The sequence below is a fragment of the Oryctolagus cuniculus genome, chromosome 10, assembly GCF_964237555.1.
Source record: "Oryctolagus cuniculus chromosome 10, mOryCun1.1, whole genome shotgun sequence".
In the NCBI taxonomy this organism is placed as follows: Eukaryota; Metazoa; Chordata; class Mammalia; order Lagomorpha; family Leporidae; genus Oryctolagus; species Oryctolagus cuniculus.
The window spans coordinates 80,012,092-80,034,036 of NC_091441.1; the positions used below are offsets into that span (position 1 = coordinate 80,012,092).

General features: G+C 44.4%; 1 protein-coding gene across 4 annotated transcripts in view; it reads left to right on the forward strand.

Annotated features, from left to right (window-relative positions):
• Positions 1 to 21,945, forward strand: part of FRMD4B (FERM domain containing 4B) — a 365,908-nt gene that overhangs the window by 214,535 nt on the left and 129,428 nt on the right. For 3 of the 4 annotated variants that reach the window (XM_051851478.2, XM_002713308.5, XM_051851477.2), the window contains 2 exons: positions 11,698 to 11,763; positions 13,925 to 14,019. In XM_051851478.2, coding sequence (XP_051707438.1) covers positions 11,698 to 11,763; positions 13,925 to 14,019 — 161 coding nt within the window. Of the gene's footprint in view, positions 1 to 8,050; positions 8,167 to 11,697; positions 11,764 to 13,924; positions 14,020 to 21,945 lie in introns of those variants that run through there. The other variant, XM_051851479.2, reaches the window with a different exon arrangement.

Consider the following 21,945-nt stretch of genomic DNA (forward strand, 5'->3'; position numbering starts at 1 on the left):
GATTTGGTAGATATTATTTACCCTATTATAGAGTTGTTGTTGTTGTTGTTGTTGTTGTTGTTTTTTTAATTTAAGCTGGGCTTTGAACACAGTTCGGTCTTTCATCTTTATCATGTGGACACAATGGCCTCCACATCCTGAAAGAGTGCTCCGAGCATCACACTTACTAAGACCTTCTTCTCCCCCTTGAACTTCCCAGTGGGGTGCTGGCGAAAGTTTCAGGACCAGTTCTCTCAGGAAAAGACACTGATCTGTAGCATTTGCCAGTTTTTGTGGTGTAAACGTTCTCACCTTGACCGATTTACTGGGTTGGGAAACTAGGAGAACTGGTACGTCCTTAAATACGAAGAGTCTCCAAAGAGTGTGTGAAGGCTGGGATGCCTACATCCTGTGTCAGAGCACCTGAAACTGAATCCTGGCTCGGCTCCCCGCTAGTCAGACCCTGCGAGACAGCTCCCTTCTTGGATCCCTGCCACTCATGCGGGAGACCCTGACTGAGTGCTAGCTCCTGGCTTCAGCTTTGTACATCCCTGACTGTTGAAGCATTTAGGGAGTGAACCAGCAGATGTGAGATCTCTGTCTTTCTCTCTGTATCTTTCAAATAAATAAGAAAAAAAATTTAAGTTTGTGGAAAATAGAATGAAAAGAGGTTTATTTTAATGTAAAAACTTCCAAAGTCCATTCATAGTTTTTTCATGGTATGCATTTTCCACAAACTTTTTTTTAACATGTGCTGCCTTTTCAATTAAAAAAAATTTATTTTTTAAAATTTTGTCCTCATAGATTTGTTCCCATGTAGATTTAATAGACATAAATAATATCAAGAGAAGAGTAAAATGTAGTAAAATAATTGGAAACTGTTGAGTCTTGAGCTTTGTTATTAATAGAATTTATTTATTGGTATGTTTATAAACTTGAACTTCTAATGTTGGTTGTGCCTAAAGACTGGTTTGAAAATGGGACATTAGGGTCTTGTGAGCTGATATGAGCCACCTATAAACACTAGCCTCCTTCTCAAAGGATTCTTTCTTCCTTGTGTTGCTTGCCAAGAAATCTTTCTTTGCCTCCTTTTCCATTTTTATGTCAACTCTCTGACCTGTGGCCTTGCAGTATTTTTTTGTTTTGTTTTAATCTTTGAATCTCATATTAGCCTCAAAGAGAGTCTGAATCCTGTTTGAAAAAAACAATCTGCTTAAGGGGACAAAGATGTTCCATGACTAAAATATATGGAATAAAAAGGTAAGATTTTCTTGGTGCAAAAAAAGTTTTGAAATCCATGCATATGAGGAATCTTCAAAAAATATGCACCTTCCATTTCATAGAGAATGTTTATGATTGCATGCTGAAAAAAGACTATGAATGGTCTTCAAAAATTTGCTGCACCAAAACAAACATATCTTTTTATTCCATTTTTCAGTGACTTTTGTGGAATGCTCTTGTATTAGGTTGAGAGAGGATGTGTCTTTGTAATGGTACAAAAAGTCCTGGACATAATGAAGAATTTATCTGTGTGTCTCAAGTGAGTGTGACTTTTCTGTTTTCACAATTTGGTAGTATTTTCTAAATCCTGCTCCAAATTTCGTATTACTACCAAACAATTAGAGATGGGCCAGGACTCTGGAGCTAATACCACCAATGTATATGAAGAGACTTCAAAAGTTTACAGAAGCTAGAATTAAAAGACAGGTTTATTTTGGTGCAAAGACATCTTGAAATCCATGCATCTTTTTTTGCAATATGCATTTCCAATAAACTTGTTGAAGACCTCTCATATTAATTACTAACTCCCTAAGGACTTCAGTTCAGTCTCTGCTTCTACATGGATCACAAAGAACAAAGAGACTTTGAAAAGCATAAATCAGAGACATTCTAATAAGGTTGATGAAGAAGTGAGACATGACAACTCTCACAATGAGTGTGTACTCTGTGGACAATGAGTGTAGAGTTGATTCAGATTTTCTAATTAATTTTTCTAAAGATTTCTAGGTTCCCACAGCAATGCATGTTATGTGTTTGCTCTGTGGTGTTTTTTTTGTTTTAAAATCAACCTAGAGTCTCTAAATGTATTGCACAGTGAATAAAGCATACCTAGAATATCTTTAAATTATAAGCAGTGCAGTTTATTTTTAAAATCCCTTCACCAGAGCTGTGCTTGTCTTCAAAAGTTTTTGAAAAACGCAGTACTTTTGCTCCTTCCTACTGGCTGCTTTTCACGGAGAAAGAGAAAACTGACAGTTGGCAAAGCAAAAAGTTTCCAAACCACAGGGTGTCTGCTACTTGCATAATCACTAAAGCCAAAATTTCCATCATCTACAAGGCAGCCGTAGAACTTCATTTCTGGTGAACCTGAACTGCAGGCGAAAACAAAAATCCCCACCCCCAACCCACAGTCCGTGCTGTCAGATTTTATGGGTTAGGTTTTTGAGACTTTTCCTGTTTACAGCATCTATATCCCCTTCTCTCTCTCTCTCTGTCTCTCTGTCTCTCTGTCTCTCTCTGCTTTCTGACTCATTGATAATGTACCACAGCATCTAAAAATACAACCCAACAACTGGGTTTCAGTAAAGAAGAGATTTCTTTCTGGAGAGGAAAAGCAGAAATATCCTACATGGTTTTCTGAAAATAAACATTTGACAGCCTCTCTTCAGTGCCTAACATGAGTTTCTAATTGGAAGAGTGAAGTCAGAGGTTTATACAAAGAATCCTGCTTTTCGCCACAGTCTCCTCCATGAAGATAACCAGGGTACTTCCAAAGGCTCATGGAAGAATGGGATGAAAAGATAACGTGTATTTTGGTGCAAAGATATTTTTGAAATCCAGGTGCAGGTTTTTCATAATGCACATTTTTTTTCATGGAGCTTTTGAAAGCTCCTGTCTTCCCCTCTCTTGTCATTTGGTGAGCCCTTGTTGAGGTTGGCTCAGGCTGTTGTGACCTGGAGATTGTTGTGTAAGTTATTTTCAACTTCTTGGAGGCTCAGCCTCTTCAGTGCAGGATAGAGGGTGAAACCCATCTACTTTGCAGGGTGGTTGTGAGAATCCAACATAAATGCGTGTCGAAGCACATAGCACAGAAAGCCATCAGCTCATATTAATTTTCACTTTATGTTGGTGAGAGCACAGGTAACCTGGTCTATGGCATAATATGGGCAAAGGCAGATATGGAGTCTCCAGCTTTGGGCATATGGACAGCTCTAAATGGTAGCTTGGAGTTAGTCTGCTATTTGTCACTAGGAACTCACAATGGAATGAATTCCCTAGCTCTTGGGTTGCCAGTTCTGTCCACAATTCATTAGTGTGCTGGTTTTCAACTTAAATATCATAGATTGGCCTCTTAAGTATCCTGAACTTTTTTTTCTGGGGAAAAAATAACCTTTTTTGAAAATAATTCATTTGTTAATTATTTGAAAGACAGAGTGACAGAGAGAGGAGACAAAGATCTTTGAATTCCTGGTTCACTCACCAAATGGCCATGACAGGAGCCCAGAACTCTATCCTGCTGTCTCATGTGGTGGCAGGGGCTCATGTACTTGGACCATCACTGCTGCTTCCCCAAGCACATTAGCAGGAAGCTGGATTCGAAGTGGAGCAACCAAAACTTTTTACTGGCACTCCAATATGGTGGCCGGTGTCACAAGCTCAAGCGGCAGCTTAACCCATTGTACCACACCACCAGCAATTCCCCTCCACCCAAATTACCATTTAACTATTTAAATAATCATTCCTGGTTAACAGATAGTATCAATAGCTTATAAATCACTTCTGTTAATAATGCGATCATTTTACTAGGGTAAAGTTGGTGATAGGACAGGTCTTCAAAAAGTTCATGGAAAATGTGTATAATAAAAAAGCTATGCAGGGATTTCAAAAACCTTTGTACCAAAATAAACTTATCTTTTAATTCTATTTTGCCATGAACTTTTAAAGATAATGTTTATTTACCCTTTTTGTTTGAAAGCCAGGTTGAAAGAGAAAGACAGAGATCTTCCATTTGCTGATTTACTCCCTGAAATGCCCAAAGCCAGAAGCCCAGAACTCCATCTGTGCCTTCCACATGTGTGGCAGGGATCCAAGTACTGCAGCCATCATCCGTGCCTCCCAAGATACATTAGTGGGAAGCTGAATTGGGAGGGAAGCAGCCAGGATTCAAACCGGCATTCCAGTAAGGGATGCAGGTATCCCCAGTGGTGGTTTAACCTGCCATACCACAATGCCCATGCTTCACGACCTTTCTGAAGTGCTCTTATCCATGTCAAGCATTTAGACCATACCCTAACACCTAGTCTGTGATCATAAAAAGTGGAGTGTATTAGCGGTAATGTGTTATCATCTGTACCTTGGTGGTAGATTTTAGGTTCAATCTACTGTAACACAAAGGACAGACAAAGCTAAGTGAGATTGATTCTTCTATTTCATAGGTGCAAAAACTGAGAATTAGGGAGATATTGTAATGTTCAGTCCAAGCCTTCTGACTCTAAATCCTGTGCACGTCTCACTGACACCAGGCTGGTATCTCCTAATGGCCTTTCGCTCCAGACTTAATAAAGTGTTCTGTTTGTTTCTTCCCTTCCTCCCTTGAAACCTGACTTCTCTTTTCACCAACCTTATGAGATCAGGCTAGCACTGGTAAGGATTTGTCTTTTATGAGAATGCCCTCCCCAGAGAATGTCTGCCCAGAGCTGGCTGGAATTGATCGGTAGGTTGGTGCTGGAGCAGTAGAAATGGCTGTCCACCACCTGGCTGGCCTTTCTTGTTTGCTTTCCCCAGCCTCTGCCAGGCAGAAAGGAGTTTGCCGTTGAATGCTAATGTGTAAAGCACAGGGTTCGCCCTCTAGACTCCACTGGGAGCCACCTGTCAAGAGCGCTGGGCCAATCTAAGTTCTCTCCATCAGTTTCCTTATTTCTTGTGCTTCCTGGGTAGGGAGAAGTGCATTCTGCAGAGATCTTGCATTCCATTTCATTCCATTCTCCATTTCAGAGCCTTTTTTGTTATCTGAAAAATCTTGTTTGTTTTCTTTTCTTTTTTTTTTTTTTCTTCTTAGCTCTAGAGCAGTGGTTATCCAAAATTATTGTCCTTTCCCCTGGGGACATTTGACAATGTTTGGTGTCACAATGGGAGGTATCTACTGGCATCCAATGGGTTGAAATCAGGGGTGATGCGTAGCACCCTACAATGCACAGGACCCTACAATGCACAGGACTATGCCCCACAGCAAAGAATTATCCAGCCACAAATGTCAGTCATGTTGAGGCTGAGTACTCTCCAACAAGCTCCAGGAACAGTGGCCTGGTTGGTACCATCTGCTGCTGTATGTTAGTACTGAGAACAGGACTTGGGCCTACAAAGAGCTCAGGAAATACTGCTTGAATGACTGTATGGACCCATGATCCAGCATCTTTCCACACTGAATCGATTCCACTGTGTGCTAGACTACATCTTAGACCCAGAGTAATACAGAGACAGGTCCAGGATAACTGATAAATATCATCCCGAATGGTCACAACAGCACCACAGAGCCAGGGAAGGAGCCCAGCAGGTGGAGATTAACTCCTTCCTGATTCAGTGGAAACAAATAGCAAACACAGACACCATTTTCAGCTCTGCCCCTTTTTCTTTAGTGTGAGACCCAACTCCTTTTCTGACCTTGATTCCAGATGGTCGCTCAAAGCAGCTGATTCTGTCCTGTTGACTCTAGATCCATCTTTTCCAGAGCAGAGTTGCCATTTGCCATCAGGATGCTTCATTGAATCCCTAACCTTCATGGGATTTCATAAATAAGATAGTAGATGGAAAGGAATTTGGAGGAGGGAAAAAAAATAGGTATAATAGAGGAGTTACAGCCACAAATTCTAGAGCCAGAACACTCTGGTTACCTTCCTCCCCCTCCTCCAGCTGTAAGACTTTCTGGGATTGGGCCAGCCATTTGCCTTTTCTCATCCACAAAATGAGGCTGAATATGGAACCAGCTTCCCACAGTTGTTATGAAAGTTCATTTCAGTGGCCACAGTAAATCAGAGAGGACTTGGGATGGTGCCAGGCACACAGTGAGCAGCTATGGCTCTTTGTTACCTTTTTTCCTAAAGCACGTGACTCAGTCAGTCAGTTTCATCTTTGGCAAACCGAATTCTCTCCCTTCTCTCTTAGTCCTCCCCCTCACCCACCCACACTCATTTTCGTTCTTCCCTCCTGGGTTCTACGCCGCTTGTCTTCCTTCCTCTCTTGCTGCCTGTCTTTGCCTCTGCACTTCCAATGAACCTGTGAGGGACGCACCAGAGTCGTACTTTGGTACAGCGTGCAATTCGACCCCACTTTATAGCAGTATTGCCATTGGAAGAGGCAGCTTAACCTTGCTGCGCTCTGGAGGCAAAACCTCCTACCCCGTGGGGTTGTTAGCAGTGAACATGAAATGTCCAGCACTCACGTGATGTGAAGTGCTTAAGAGTAAGTGTTTATTGACCCTTAAACAAGAAGTCCCCAGTGACTGCACACTTGGAGGGCAGGCACTGTCTTGAAAGAACTTGAAGGAAAGGCACGGCTGAGTCCATTTGGAGACATCGGTGTCATTCTCTGAACGCGGTGTCAATAGCTCATATTCAATCAACACCCGGCAGCGATATAAAGGGGCCCTGTTCAACTGGGATTGACATCATTTGGGTGAAATATAAAACTCCGTCCACTCAATAGATCCCAGAGTGAGAGCGTCCTAGATGCATCATTCTCCCTCTCTCCGATTCCTCCGGTGTATCCCATCTGATGAGCAGTTCAATAGCACACTTTGTGCTCTGGGTGCAAGGTCTGTTCTTGGAGTGTTAATTTTTCTGGGCCAAGATTTGGGAGTTGGCTGGGACCTGGTCAATTTGGATTCTGCTGTCATCACTGTGAGTGGATCTCTGTGTTATCCGCTTCTGGTTCTGAACAGGCGGTCCTCCACTTGCAAATCCAGACAGACCCTCTTCTTACCACGTGCCATGCACTGTGTGAGGTCGTTGGGGGAGACAGTGGAGAACAAAGCATTCAAGGTCTCCTATCCCCCAGGAACCTGCCTGCTAATTGTAAAAGACAGAGAAAGGTAAGCAAATGAATAACTCAAAAAACATGAGCTCTCAGGGGAATAAAGTAACATGATGTGGTGGAAAATGCAGGTTCCTGCTCAGACTGAGGACAAGGAAGGTATCCCTGAGATGACCACGTGCGATGTAAGACCTGCAACTGGCGAATGAGCCCAGTGCTTTGGCCTGGGGGCCAACCTTCCAGACAGAGGGAACAGCATGTGCAAAGCTCAAGCTGGGGACAAGGTCTTATTTTGAGGAAGGAAAGAAAGCCAATGTGGTTGCTGCGTCAGGGCCACGGCAGATGGGATGGCAATAAGATCAGAGAAAGTGAGGGGTCGGGTCACGGGGATGTCATCAGCTGGAGGAAGGAGTTAGATTCTCCACTGGGTGGCGTGAGAAGCCAGGAGACAATTGGTGAGCAGCCTTCAGGAGATTTGACATGTATGTGGAAGGCATCGCTCCTGCTACCTGGTGGAGATGGCACCGTCGCCGGGCTCAGTGGGAGGTGCGTAGATTTTGCACACATCCACATCCACATGGCGGGAAGGACTCTGGACAGGTCCTCCCGCAAAAGGCACTGAGGAACCGCGTCTGTGAAAGCAGGCTGTCTCTTACAAAGCTTTTCAGAAAAGGCCAAAAGGGAAGGAGAGGAGAGAGAGAGCAGATGCTGCTTCCTGGCCAAGCTGTCGTACTTCTGTGTTCCAAAGAACAACCAAAGCAGAACCGAAGCGGGCTGAGCTTTTGGTCCTTTTTCATGGTGGTTATTTCCTGTTGCTTGTCAACCTGGCCCTGGTTGCGCTGTGCGGTTCCATTCTGCCCAATCTGGAATAGCTTTCTAGTTTCTTACAGACCCACTCTTGTCTCTCATCCCCTAAGTCGAGCAGTGGGGTTGGCGGCCAGGCCCATGGGTGTAGCCTCGTTCAGGCCTGAACCCCACCAAGGGTGCCCCAACCCCCTCCGCCCCGGAGGTCTGGCCTGCAGCTGGTTCCCACTTCCCTACTGATCTTCCTCCTTTGACCACTGACCAGAGGGACAGTCTGCACAGCCATTAGCAGTGGCACTCTGAGGACCTACACGTCTCAGCCGGGGAGCAAACGCAGGGCAGCCACAGACTGAGGTGGGAGCCTTCATCTGACATGCACACACCTGTAGCCTCCAAATTCCTGGGCTTGGACAGGGAGGAGGAGGTGGCTGGAGGCTTATGAGGTCCCAGTGGATGTTAAGAGAAGCTTTCTGAAGAGAACATTGTTAAAATGCGTTTCTTATTTCATGTGAGGCATTGCTGCTCTTAGTGGCTGGTGGGGCCAGGGGGAGGAAGAGCCAATCAGAAACTGTGAAGGGCTTCAAAATTGTTCATGGAAAAATGGGGTTCAAAGATAAGACACATTTCCCATGAATGTTTTGAGCCCCCTCCTAGTCTGATGATACCTGCAGGGTACAAGAAAGATCCTGTTTAGAGGTAAAATCGCTGTGCTGCGTGGACAGCTTCCTTCAGATACATTGCCTGTTGTAAGAACGAGCAGATAAAGTTCTCGTGAAGAAGGAGTGCGTAAGAAAGGCAAGTTTGCTTGTCTTCCCCCTCTTGTTGTTACAGCATTGCTTTGTTTTGTTTTGTGTTTTAATTTTCAAGAAATGGATCAGATGAAAAAAAAAAAAACGTTCATTTGAAGCAGATGGTGTTTATTACCCAAATGACCTTGTGATTGTCATTTACACCCTGATCTGAGCAGGGAAAGTCCTGAGTTAAAATCACAGATCTGGCGTTAACTGGTTCTCTGGCTTTGGATGTCACTTGCTAAGTTTTCCTGTATCTGAAATAAGTCTAGGATTCTGTCTGTTTCTAGGTTCTCCAGCACTAACTACTTCTAGCCAGCTGATTTTTCCCTGGATTTTTTTAAAGTTTTTCTTGTGTTCTTTAATAATTTTCTCTGGAATTGAAGTGAATGTTTGTGACTGCTTCCTGATGCTTTTGCTCTTTCTCACCCACTCCTCTAATCCCTTAAAAATGGACTTCGTGGGAGGACTTCCCACAACGTCTCACCATGCATGGTGCTGTACTGTTAAGAGCTTTGGGGGCTTTGGGTTCGGGTCTGGTTCTGCCAGTCATGAATTTTGGTCTTTGTAATCTCTCAGAAGTCAGTTTCACCGGTGAAATTGGGATGGTAAGAGCACCTGCCTTACGTGAGCCCCAGCAGGTTGATACGATACGGAAAGTGCTGAGTGCCATAGTTGCCATATAGAAAGTGCCTGGGAGAGGGGTGATTCGTGTTATCCACAGGCCTACCTGGGGGCCAGGCACACGGAAGGAACAGGAAGCCCCATTTTTCTTTTGAAGAATTTTTCTTCCATGTGCTTGTTAACTGACTAGTTAACTCGATCTATCATTTATCTTCTCTGCAATGGGTTAGTCATACTCCTCCCATTAAAACTTTTTATTTTAAATGGGGGCATGTTCAGATGATGGGGAAGCTTAGTGGTCAGGCAGTTTTCAAGCGAATACGAACTGTAATATTTGGGACCTCAGAAGCGCTTTATTTCACTGTCGGGTATCAGATCAAAAGCTGTTAGGACATTTTTTTTTTATGAGGCTCAGAAGAGTTAAGTAATTTCTACAATGTAGCAGAGCTGGTTGAGCCGGAGTCTACCTGGTGGAGCCCTCTGCAAGTTGCATCACTTCTCAGGCCTCAGCTTCCTGATGCTTAAAAAAGAGAATGTCCCTGGGGCCAGCGCTGTGGCGTAGCGGGTTAAGCCGCCACCTGCAGTGCCAGCATCCCATATGGGCACCGTTTTGAGTCCCTGCTGCTCCACTTCCAATCCAGCTCTCTGCTATGGCCTGGAAAAGCAGTAGAAGATGGCCCAAGTCCTTGGGCCCCTGCACCCACGTGGGAGACCCAGAAGAAGCTCCTGGCGCAGTTCCGGCCATTGTAGCCAACTGGAGAGTGAACCAATGGATGAAAGACCTCTCTCTATTTGCCTCTTCTTCTCTCTCTCTGTGACTAAATTTCAGATAAATAAATAAATCTTTAAAAAAAAATTCCATGTCCATGAATAAAGCTGGATATGCAAAGTCCCTGGTAACATTGCTCCTAACAGCTAAAGACCAGAAACTAAGAGTTTCCCTGTGGGACACTCACTAAATTGTTATCTCATTCTTACTGCGATACATTGTTACTGTGATCCTTTACAAAGAATGAGGTCTTTCTGTGCTAAAAAAGCAAGAGGCAGAGGAAGGAGTTTGGCCTGGTGGTTAAAACACTGGTTGGGATGCTCTAGCTCCTAACTCTGGCTTCCTGTCAGTGCAGAGCTGGTTCAAGCAAGTGGGTCCCTGACACCCATGTAGGAATCCTAGCCCAGCCCTAGCTGTTGTGGGCATTTGAGGAATGAACCAGCACATGGGAGCTATCTCTCTTTCAAATAAATAAAATGTAGTAATAGATTTAACAACAACAAAAAAAAAGTGGTGAAACAGTGCATGTAGCATAATCTCACTGGAGTTGAAAAGAAATATATGTGTATATACACATGCATAAATATGCATATGCATACACACATAAGAATATTGACTATCTCATTTACAGAACAATATAAGAATGTTAAATATGAAAATACTTTTTTAAAATTTATTTATTTATTTGAAAGGCAGAGTTGGAGAGAGAGAGAGAGACAGAGAGAGAGAGGTCTTCCATTCTTTGGTTCCCTCCCCAAATGGCCACAATAGCTGGAGTTAGGCTGATCCAGAGCCAGGAGCCAGGAGCCAGGAGCTTCTTCTAGGTCTTCCATGTGGGTACAAGGGCCCAACAACTTGGGCCATTGTCTACTGATTTCCCAGGCCATAACAGAGAGCTGGATCGAAAGTAAGGCATCTGGGACTTGAACCAGTGCCCATGCGGGATGCCGGCACTGCAGGCAGCAGCTTTACCTGCTACACCACTGCGCCAGCCCCTAAAAATACTTTTGAAAAAAATCCATACATGTGTGTCTCTGAATGCAAATAACAGTGATCTGCAAGGGTTGCAGATAAGCTACTTTGCAGCAGGAGTTCACCAAGGGGGAATCTTTGCATTCTATGTGTTTGTTTAAATATTCAAAAGCCAGTTTCCCACTATTGTAATTTTTAAGTGATAAAAATTTAAATACAGTCAGAAATGTGTTCACCAAATTGGTCTTAATTGTGCATCTTCAGTGTTCTTAACTATGATGGTGATATATTAAAGAGGGAGCCTAAAACTTCAAAAATGGAAGCTTTCTATTTTTCCTTTAGTGTCATCTGTTTTCTTCTTGTGATCATGCATGTATTGGATTTGTCAACACATTCACTAATGAAGGAGTTTTTCTTTGGAAAATACAGTGTTGATTCAAGGAAAAGCACAGTCATTTCCTTTGGGAAGGAGACTACTTTTCCTGGTATATTTTCATGCACTGTTTGAACTTAGGCATTCTTCTTGCACTCTTTTGAGTGGTTTTTCTTTTAATTCTTTTCTTCTTATAAACGCAAGTTAATGCCCTGTCAAAAATCTGTTTCTGGTCCAGCCTATTGGTGGGCTCACCTGAAGCCACTTTTAGCCTAAGTATGTGTCAAATAAATGATAGAATGAGTTCAAGGGCCAGCCCCAGCCCTAACGCCACACTTGCTATCTTGTCTCCGCAGATGACAGAAGGCAGACACTGCCAGGTGCACCTCCTGGATGACAGGAGACTGGAGCTGCTGGTTCAGGTAGGTGCTGCCCACCCGTAGACAGACCCCCCCACCCCTCTGTCTGAGCCTCGCAGTCTGTATTCAGACTGCTTGCCTCTCTGTGTCTCAAAGCTGGTAGGGTCACTTCTGAGTCAGAGCGCTTGGTCTGAACGAGTAACCGTAGGCTGGTGACATGGATTCGGAAACTCGTGGGCTCCCATCTCAGCTTTGACACTCAGTAGCTGTGTGACTCCAGGCACGTGACTCTGCTTCTCTGATCCTCTTAATGGTAAATTGGGGACCATAACACTTCCCTGCAAAGGGCGTGGTGAGATGAGAAGCCGCATCCTGCCGCTTCCCAGCTCCATGACTTTGTGCAAGTTAAACGCCCAGTTCCACCCACTGGGATCTGCCCACGAGTGCTACTCACAGAGTTCCGATTAAGCCAAGCTAGAGATGTGAGTGCCCTGTCGTCATGAAATCCATGGCATCCTAGAGTGATGATATTTTAATTGTTGAGGCTGCTATTGCTTTTCACACAACACTCTGGACCAAGAGTCTTAAGAGACTATGGAAGTCCCCACAGACAGACCACAACTACAGCTAAGCTAGAATTCTCCCATGACCAAACCTAAATTCTTCTCCCTTCTGAGGCTTGTCCCCAGTCACTAAGCTTAACTTAAATTAGAGTGAAAATAGTACAGTCAATAGTACTTTCACCAGAGTAGACCTTTTAGTTTAGGTTCCTGTCTGCTTCTTTTCTTTTTTATGTCTTTATGTCCATTTTTTTTCTCCCTCAGCAGCTAAAATGCAACCTTCAAGCCACCATAATATAGCCTAAGCTGGACTGAAGTTCAAAGGCAAACCCCCGAAGTGTCATCCTATAATCCCCCTGCCTTCCCCATCCCTTTGACACAAATCCAGTGTCAGTTGTCCCTCTGAACTTTCTGGCTGATGCTGAAACCATGCTGCTTCCCACCCAGGCAGTGCTTCCCAGAAGCTCCTAGATTCTTCTTCTAACTAGGAGCTCAGTGGTTACTACTGGGAGTGATCTGTAGAATGGGTACAATTACTCCTTTTTGAGGAATAAAAAGCTTGGGCTTTGGATTGGGACAGAAGTAGGTTCAAATATGTGCTCTTACTAAAAGTAAGATGTTTCACCTCTCTTAGCCTCAGTTGGCTTGTCTGTGGAATGGAAATAAAAAGCCTTGCCTCATGGGTTTAATGTAAGGATTCAGTGGGATCATGGATGTGAGTTCAGCACAGTAGATGGTAACCATGCTTTTTATTATGAGTGTGTGTTAGTTCCTTCTGTAGCTGTACAGCCTTGGGTCTTGCACTTCCTTCACTGGCCACCACCAAGCCAAGATATTCCTGCAACTTTTGGTAGTATTGTAGATAACCAGGCAGTAAGGCATTTCATATTCTTTGTTGGTCACTAACACCATGCTACACATGAATGAGTATTTTTTCCAAAACACCAACATACAAGGATACTGCATAAAGTTCGTAGAGGGGCAGCAGTTTAGACTCCCATGTCCCACATTTTCGTGCCAGAGTTTGAAATCTGGCTCTGGCTCCTGACTCCAGCTTCCTGCTAATGCAGACCCTGAGAGGCAGCAGTGATGACTCAGGTAGTTGGGTTTATGCTACTCACATGGGAGACCTGGATTGAGTTGCCTGATCCTGGTTCCCATCTGGCCCAGCCCTGGCCATTGTATACTACTGGGAACTAAACTAGCAGATGGGAGCTGGCTATCTTTCTCTCTATCTTTCTGCCTTTCAAATTAAAAAAAAAAGGTCATGGGAAAGTGGAATTAAAAACAAGTTAATATGGGTGTAAATTGTTTAAAATCAGTGTATAGTTTTTTTCAGAACACATGTTTCCCCTAAGCTTTGTGAAGACCCCCTCCCCATATTAGTAAGCACAGTTACCTTAGGGGAACAAAAGTAAGATATTCAGCTAAATCTTGAATATGTGAAAATGAAAATTCCTCATTGATATTTCTACTTCCATCCCTCTCCTTCCCACAACACTTAAAGAATTAGGTTAGCTTAATCTAATTAAGGGGGGATATTTAAAAATGAGCAAACTAACAAACAGAAGTTATTCTAAAGCTGTTGAGGGAAGAAGAAGATAGTAGTGAAAAAGAAAGGGAAAGGCAACCAAATTGCTTCTAATCAGATTTTATTTTGGCAGCCCAAACTTTTATCAAGAGAGTTGCTGGACCTCGTGGCTTCACACTTCAACCTGAAAGAGAAGGAGTACTTTGGAATAACATTCATTGATGACACGTAAGTGTTTTAATAGCTTTCATTCCTTAACCTTTGGCCTGGACTGCCTATTTGCCATCATTCATGATTAATGAAAAGGGGAAAATGCTCCATAGTATTAGACCATGTCTTGCTTAGGTAAAGAATTCTTAATACAAGATTTTTTCCATAGGACTGTTGCAAAGGGAGAACAAAAGGGATAGTAACTGTTTGAAGGATTCAAAATATTGTTCTCACTGTTTTGGAAATTTGTAGTAATGACTTTGTGTTTTATTTTTGATTGTAGTCTGTCTTCACATGTCACTGAGTTCATTGTGCTGCCTAATTTAACTTATTATTCATGATAGAAATACTAGGTTGTTATTCACTCACGTGTTGAAACTGAATTAATGTTTTGGTGTTAGAAACAAGAAAAAAGGCAAATGTGTTAACCACCTATACATATATGACTTAATGTGGAATGGACCCAGGTCCATTTTAGGTCACCTTTTTCATATCTATTTCTTTTACTTCCATTTTTTGTTTTGGGTAATACATGTGTTGATCAACAGTTTACTTTTTCTCTGAAATGAGGCTGTTACAGTATATTGAAATAAATGTATGAGAATTTCAAAGTCTTTGTAAGCAAATGTGTTTGGACATCCTAGCCCTTTTCTGTGCATGTGAGGGTGTGTGAGAATCTTGTGTGAGGGTGTGTGTATGTGTGAATGTGTGTCTGTAGTGTGAGGGTATGTGTGTGTGTTTCTGTGTGTGAGGGTGTGTGTGAAGGTGTGTATCTGTGTGAGGGTGTGTGAAGGGGTGTGTGTGTGTGAGGGTGTGTGTCTCTGTGTGAGGGAGTGTGTGTGTGTGTGAGGGTGTGTGTGTGTTTCTGTATGTGAGGGTGTGTGTGTGAAGGTGTGTATCTATGTGTGAGGGTGTGTGAGCATGTGTAAAGGTGTGTGAGGGTGTGTGTGTGAAGGTGTGTATCTGTGTGAGGGTGTATGTGTGTGTGTTTCTGTATGTAAGGGTGTGTGTGTGAAGGTGTGTATTTATGTGTGAGGGTGTGTGAAGGTGTGTGTGTGTGAGGGTGTATTTGTGAATGTGTGTCTCTGTGTGAGGGAGTGTGTGTGTGTGAGGGTGTGTGTGTGTTTCTGTATGTGAGGGTGTGTGTGTGAAGGTGTGTATCTATGTGTGAGGGTGTGTGAGCATGTGTAAAGGTGTGTGTGAGGGTGTGTGTGTGAAGGTGTGTATTTATGTGTGAGGGTATGTGAAGGTGTGTGTGTGTGAGGGTGTGTGTCTGTATGAGAGTATGTATCTGTTTCATGATAGTGCAATTTGCCCTCCTTGTATGTGGCTTAATACATATCAAAAGAATCCTTCCTCTTTTTGGAGATCATTTCCAAGGAGCTCCTTAAATATTCAAGAAAATGTGTTCTAGACATGAAAAATGTTGGCCAACCACCCAGCATTCTTTCCATAATGCTTCCAGTGAGTTTTTGTTCTTTAGTTTAACAGGTGTAAAATCATCTTAGGGAGGCATTCATTTGTTTGTGACACCCTGTGACTTCTGATTATTTGCTTCCTGAGTGACCGCTAAGCCTAGGGTCTCCAGAAAAGGCCAACAGGCTCACGAGGTGGGCTAGGCAAAAACCTGCTGAATTGTCAGGAAACATAGGAAAAGCTGAAAACACTGATTCTAGATTTCAGAAGTTTCCTGAATAAGGTTCAATACAGCAGAAAAAAGTACCTGGGATATCTTCGATCTCACTCAGAATCCCAGAAGTGTCTGTTCACTCAACAGGCAGTGGAGAGATCGTGCAGTCTGCCCTCTGCTGGCTGACACAGCAAATGCAGATGTCCATTGTCCAGCTGCAGCTGCAAAGCCAAACACAGTGCATGTGGGTCAGTGATTCAACAAGCACCCACACATGGCTTGAATCAGAAGTGAATGAAATAATAGCACACAGTATAGGACATAAAACCGTAACTACATAATGGCTTAGTTATATGGTATCAGCGGTGATTGCAATAAGCACTGTAATTTAGGGAGAGGTCATGTAGATTAGAGGTTAAGAGCATGAACATTGGAGTGATTTATTCATTCAATAAATATTTCTGGAGTGCCCACTAAATATCAGGCAGTGTTCTATAGGGATTCAACTGTAAGTAACACAGGCAAGGTCTCTGCACATAGCTTATTTTGCGCTGGTGCAGTGTAGCTAAACAAGCAAATAGAAAAGTGAGAAAATGCCAGAAATTCTGAGTGCTCTGAAGAACATAGAATAAGCCACGATGGTGAAAAATAGCTGGGGCACTGTTTTAGACAGGGTGGGCCAGGAGAGCTTCTGGGAGGTAATGCGCAGTGGAAGGTAAGAACTAGCTGTGAACAGGTTTGGAGAGACATTCCCAATAAAAGCCAGTGAAAAGATCCTGGGATGGGGTTGAGATCCACTTTTGTGGCATGTTTTTTAAGACACAAAAATATAAAAGCTGGGGCCGGCACTGTGGCTTAGTGGGTAAAGCCTCTGCATGCAGTGCCAGCATCCCATGTGGGTGCCCCTTCGAGTCCCAACTGCTCCTCTTCCGATCCAGCTCTCTGCTATGGCCTGGGAAAGCAGTAGAAGATGGCCCAAGTGCTTAGGCACCTGCACCGGTGTAGGAGACCTGGAAGAAGCTCCTGGCTTCTAATCAGCTCAACTCCAACCGTTGCGGCCATTTGGGGAGTGAACCAGAGTATGGAAGACTCTCTCTGTCTTCTCTCTGCCTCTGCCTCTCTGTAGCTCTGCCTTTCAAATAAGTAACTACATCAGTGTGGCTGTAGTATAGAGAAAGTTAGAGGGAAAGAGATCCAGGATAAGAGTTGGAATGGAGGCTGCAGACAGAATCTTGGTAGCTGTGTGGTCTCAGGTTAGTTTTTTAACATCTCCTACACTCACGTTTTCTCAGTTGTAGCATGGACACAATACCCATATAGTAAGTACTACATAAGGCTACCAAATAGCGTAGTGGAATTACACACTATTAAGTCAGGTGGGATCTGTGGAGCCCATCCTATGATCACTGGTCACGGCAGTGAGAGAGTGCTCAGAAGGAGGCTTCACACCAGGTGGGAAACCGAAGTCAGAACTGGCACGGGCAGGTAGATGTCAGAGGAGAAGGGCCGTCATTCTAGACCCTGAACTCTATGGGCAGCTGCAGGGACGCTTGATGAGCATGGTACATCCATCTGCCCCAGTGACAACACTGGTCTGCGGTGGGGTAAGGCCAGTGCGGGACGGGATCACAGGTGACCTTGGGAAACCTGGTGATGGGGCAGGCACCCCCAGGGCACAGAAGGAGAGCACAGTGGAGGTGGGAGAGAGGCCCGGCCGCATAGAAGGCTTCCGGGAACTCTATGAGCTCAGCTTAGCGTCAACCCCACGATGGCGCCGGCGCCCAAGGCTGGCCCTGATTCCGGAAGGCGTCTGCAGACCACAGGGAACACGGGAACGACTGCGCTGCTCCCCGTCCACCCTGGGATCTTATTTTTTTTTTTTTTTTTTTCTTTCTCAAAGCCCCTGGGTGAGGACAAGGGCTCGCACAAGCCTGAGCGCCTCCAGTCACGGCTCCTCCGCCCCTGCCAGGGACTGCAGGGTCTGTTTCTGAGTTACGACCGGTTCAGGAAGATGCCGTCTGGCCCTCGCTGTGTTTATTTTCGGAAGAAGTTATGAGCTGCAGGGAGGGGGGAGATGGGCCACTCCCACCTTTCTGGGGCAGGCCTGGAAAATTGCTTACGTCTCAGGGTGTCTCCCTGGAATGTCTTGGTCTCAAGCCTGGTTCTTGTCTTTGTCTGGTGAATATTTTTGGAAAGTCCGCTCCTTCAGCACTCCCTCCCCTCCCCCGCCCCTGTGAAACCACAGAGCCGGATCCCTCCCAGGGTGAGTCTGAGCCGCTGTTTTCCAGCCTGGATGCCTTGGCCTTGGGGCCTTTGGTGAGCTGCTTCAGACAAGAGTCAGGCTGAGCCGAAGGGGGCGTTTTATCAATGAAAATAGCTGCCCTAGCGCACAGACCAAGACGTGGGAAAATAGACTGTAGCGATGGTACGCAATGGACACACTACTGGGCACGTCAGAGGGCCGGGCGGGGAGCGCCTGGGGCGACCCTGGCGGCCCTGAGTTCTGTGTGCAGCGTGGAGCTCCGACCCCTAGAGGGCAGTCACGGCCCTCCCCGGGCCGCAGCCCCAAGCTTGTCCGTAATGGTTGCCTTCTCCCATTTCATTGTTTTTCATCCCCATGTTTGAAGGGCTTTGCTGAGTAAGCTTCGTTTGAGTAGAAACAACAGGCTTTACAGCACAGCTGTGACCTGTGACACTGTCCCTTGGGATGGGCCTGGCATGATAGGCTCCCCGCTGATACCATTCCAGCCGGCAAGGAAACTTGTGTTACAGCCGCTCTGCCCAGGCTGGTACGGAGAGAGGACTGTCTTCTGAAGGCGTTGATCACGTCTATTATATCAGATCCATTGAGAAAAGCAGGTTGTAAGCCATAGGTAATGTGGGTTATATGGCCCAGTGGAAGAATTATGAGTTATTTTCACTTTTTTTATTATAAATTTGTCCTGTTGTGAGATTACCCATAGACTTTTAAAATCCAATTTATAATATATATTTTTAAAAATAGTTTACAGGCCGGCGCCGTGGCTCAATAGGCTAATCCTCCACCTTGCGGCGCCGGCACACCGGGTTCTAGTCCCGGTCGGGGCGCCGGATTCTGTCCCAGTTGCCCCTCTTCCAGGCCAGCTCTCTGCTATGGCCAGGGAGTGCAGTGGAGGATGGCCCAGGTGCTTGGGCCCTGCACCCGCATGGGAGACCAGGAAAAGCACCTGGTTCCTGGCTCCTGCCATTGGATCAGCGCGGTGCGCCGGCTGCAGCGGCGGCCATTGGAGGGTGAACCAACGGCAAAGGAAGACCTTTCTCTCTCTGTCTCTCTCTCTTACTGTCCACTCTGCCTGTCAAAAAAAAAAAAAATAGTTTACATATTCTTGAGAATCTTCTTAGAGAAGTATTTAATAGCACAGTTGAGGTTAGTCCTACTGGATTCCCTCCCCACTCAGATTGCAATTTTTTCCATAGGGCCCGCCGATGTTAATCATTTGCTCTCTTTCTAGAACTACATCTGAAACCATTCGCGGCCGGCGCCACGGCTCAATAGGCTAATCCTCCACCTTGCAGGGCCGGGACACCGGGTTCTAGTCCAGGTCGGGGCGCCAGATTCTGTCCTGGTTGCCTCTCTTCCAGGCCAGCTCTCTGCTGTGGCCCGGGAGTGCAGTGGAGGATGGCCCAGGTACTTGGGCCCTGCACCCCAAGGGAGACCAGGATAAGTACCTGGCTCCTGCCTTCGGATAGGCGCGGTGGATAGGCGCGGTGCACCGGCAGCAGCGCGGCAGCCATTGGAGGGTGAACCAATGGCAAAAGGAAGACCTTTCTCTCTGTCTCTCTCTCACTGTCCACTCTGCCTGTCAAAAAAAAAAAAAAAAATTCGCCTCTGTGGTTCACATAATTGATTTATGCTGGATTTGTTATTATACAACTAGCTTCATTCATGGTTAGACATCAGCCCATGCAAATTCTCATAAATACATGTTATGCTTTCTAAAATATGCCACATCTTTCCTGCATAAAAGCCTAAAGGACAATTCTAAATTTGTCTCATTTTCTGTGAGGAAACTTTTGAAACCTGGTATTATACAGTATTATATATTTTAAGCCACATATGTAAACATCTCTGAGATTGAGTTCTGTCTTAAAATCAATAATAGCCTAATTGGATTAAATGCAGCTTAAAAAGTTTTTATTTCAGCCCCTTATCTCCATTTTTCTACGTTTACACACAAAGGCAGTTGTTCTAAGGAGCACTCCTTATGTTACTTACATCAGCTTATTTATCTTTATAATATTCCTCCATGGAAAGCTGGGCACAGTTTCTAGAAGGCATTTCTTGTATATATATGGAAACAAGGACATACTTCTTCCAGTGTGAGAACTGGCAATGACAGAGACCAAGCCAAAAGTCATCATGAAAGCTGACTGGAGGCCAGTGTTAGGGTGTAGCCGGTAAAGCCATTGCCTGAAATGCCAGCATGCCCACGGGCACCAGTTCTTTTCCGTGCTGCTCCATTTCCAATCCAGCTCCCTGCTAATGGCCTGGGAAAAGCAGTGGAAGATGGCCCGAGCATTTGGGTCCCTGCCATCCATGTGGGACACCCAGATGAAGCTCCTGGTTTCCTAATTCGGCCTGCCCTGACCCGGCCATTGCAGCCATATGGGGAGTGAACTAGCAGATGGAAGACCTCTCTCTCTCTCTCTCTCTCTCTCTCTCTCTGTCCCTTCCTCTCTGTCTGTAACTCTGACTTTCAACTAAATAAATAAATCTTAAAGAAAAAAAAAACTGATTTAACCCCCTAGTTTTATTTTTCCTTTAAGGACTGTCCTGGGTTCACATCCAAGCTCTGCCATTTTCCTTGCAGATTTGTACAAAGTGGTTTGGTTGACAAGAGCAGTTTCTCAAAAGACAGCAGTTATTATTACTATTAGTATTGATGCCTACTTTTTTCATCTACTTATAAAGAATGCCTTATAAGTTTTCCTGATTTTTGTTTTTAAATTATTTTTTCAAGACCAACATATGTTGAAAGAATACCGGTCCAGTGTAGATTTTTTTGTGAGTGGACACCACCCCCCACCACTATCAACATGTTCTTGAGTCTTTTCTGAGCAAGTGAAATGAGGTCTGTACATCCAGGAATTTACAGTCTAAAACAGATGGACTAGTTGGCCAACCTTGGGAAAGTCTGGTAAACAATCCACAGTGTTATCAATCGTTTTTATCCCTCAGAGGTGAAAATCTAGACAAGACTGTTTATACCCATGAACTTGATGAGGTTCTTAAGTAAATAAACACATGCTTAGTACAAGTCCATGAGATGTACACAGAAATAGCACCCAGATAGTGTGGCTCAGAGGATTAAGCTGCCACTGGGGACTCCTGCCTCCCGTATCAGCATGCCAGAGTTCAAGTCCCAGCTACTCCTGCTTACAATCCAGATCCTTGCTAATGTGCCTGGGAAACAACAGATGATGTCTCAAGTGCTTGAGTTCCTGCTACCTATGGCAGACCCCGATGGAGTTCCTGGCTCCTGGCTTTTGCCTGCAGCCATTTGGGGAGTGAACTAGTGGATGGAAGGGGTGTGTGTGTGTGTGTGTGTGTGTGACTCCACTTTTCAAATAAATAAATTTTTTTTTTTCAAAAGCTGTTGTGGTTTTGTTGTCTGTGTTTCATTTTGTTAACCCAAAAGCTTCCCTATTTTTGACTATATAAAAATTTCATATGTAATAATAATTTAAGATTAATAATTAAAATTTAAATGTTATGTTTCATATCAGAATTGTTTTTAGTATATACATGTACATATATGTATTTTTAATTAAAAGAACAGTAGTATACTATACTTGTTTTTTTTAAGACTTATTTACTTTATTTGAAAGGCAGAGTTACACAGTGAAAAAAGGAGAGGCAGAGAGAGAGAGAGGTCCTCCATCTGCTAGTTCACTCCCCAGTTGGCCTCAATGGCTGGAGCTGTGCTGATTCAAAGCCAGGAGCCAGGAGCTTCCTCTGGATCTCCTATGTGGGTGCAGCGGGCCCAAGCACTTGGGCCATCTTCTGCTGCTTTCCCAGGCCATAACAGAGAGCTGGATTGGAAGCCAGGACTTGATCCAGTGCCCATGTGGGATGCCAGCACTGCAGGTGGCAGCTTTATCCACTGCGCCACAGCACCAGCCCCAGTATACTATACTTGTACTTAGTTTATTATGCCTTGCTTTTTTCTTTAATACTGTATCTTGGGAATTATTCAAATTAAGATTGTAAAGGGCTTTGAAGCCTATCTTATGGCTGCATTGTATTTCCTTTTTTTTTTAAAGATTTATTTATT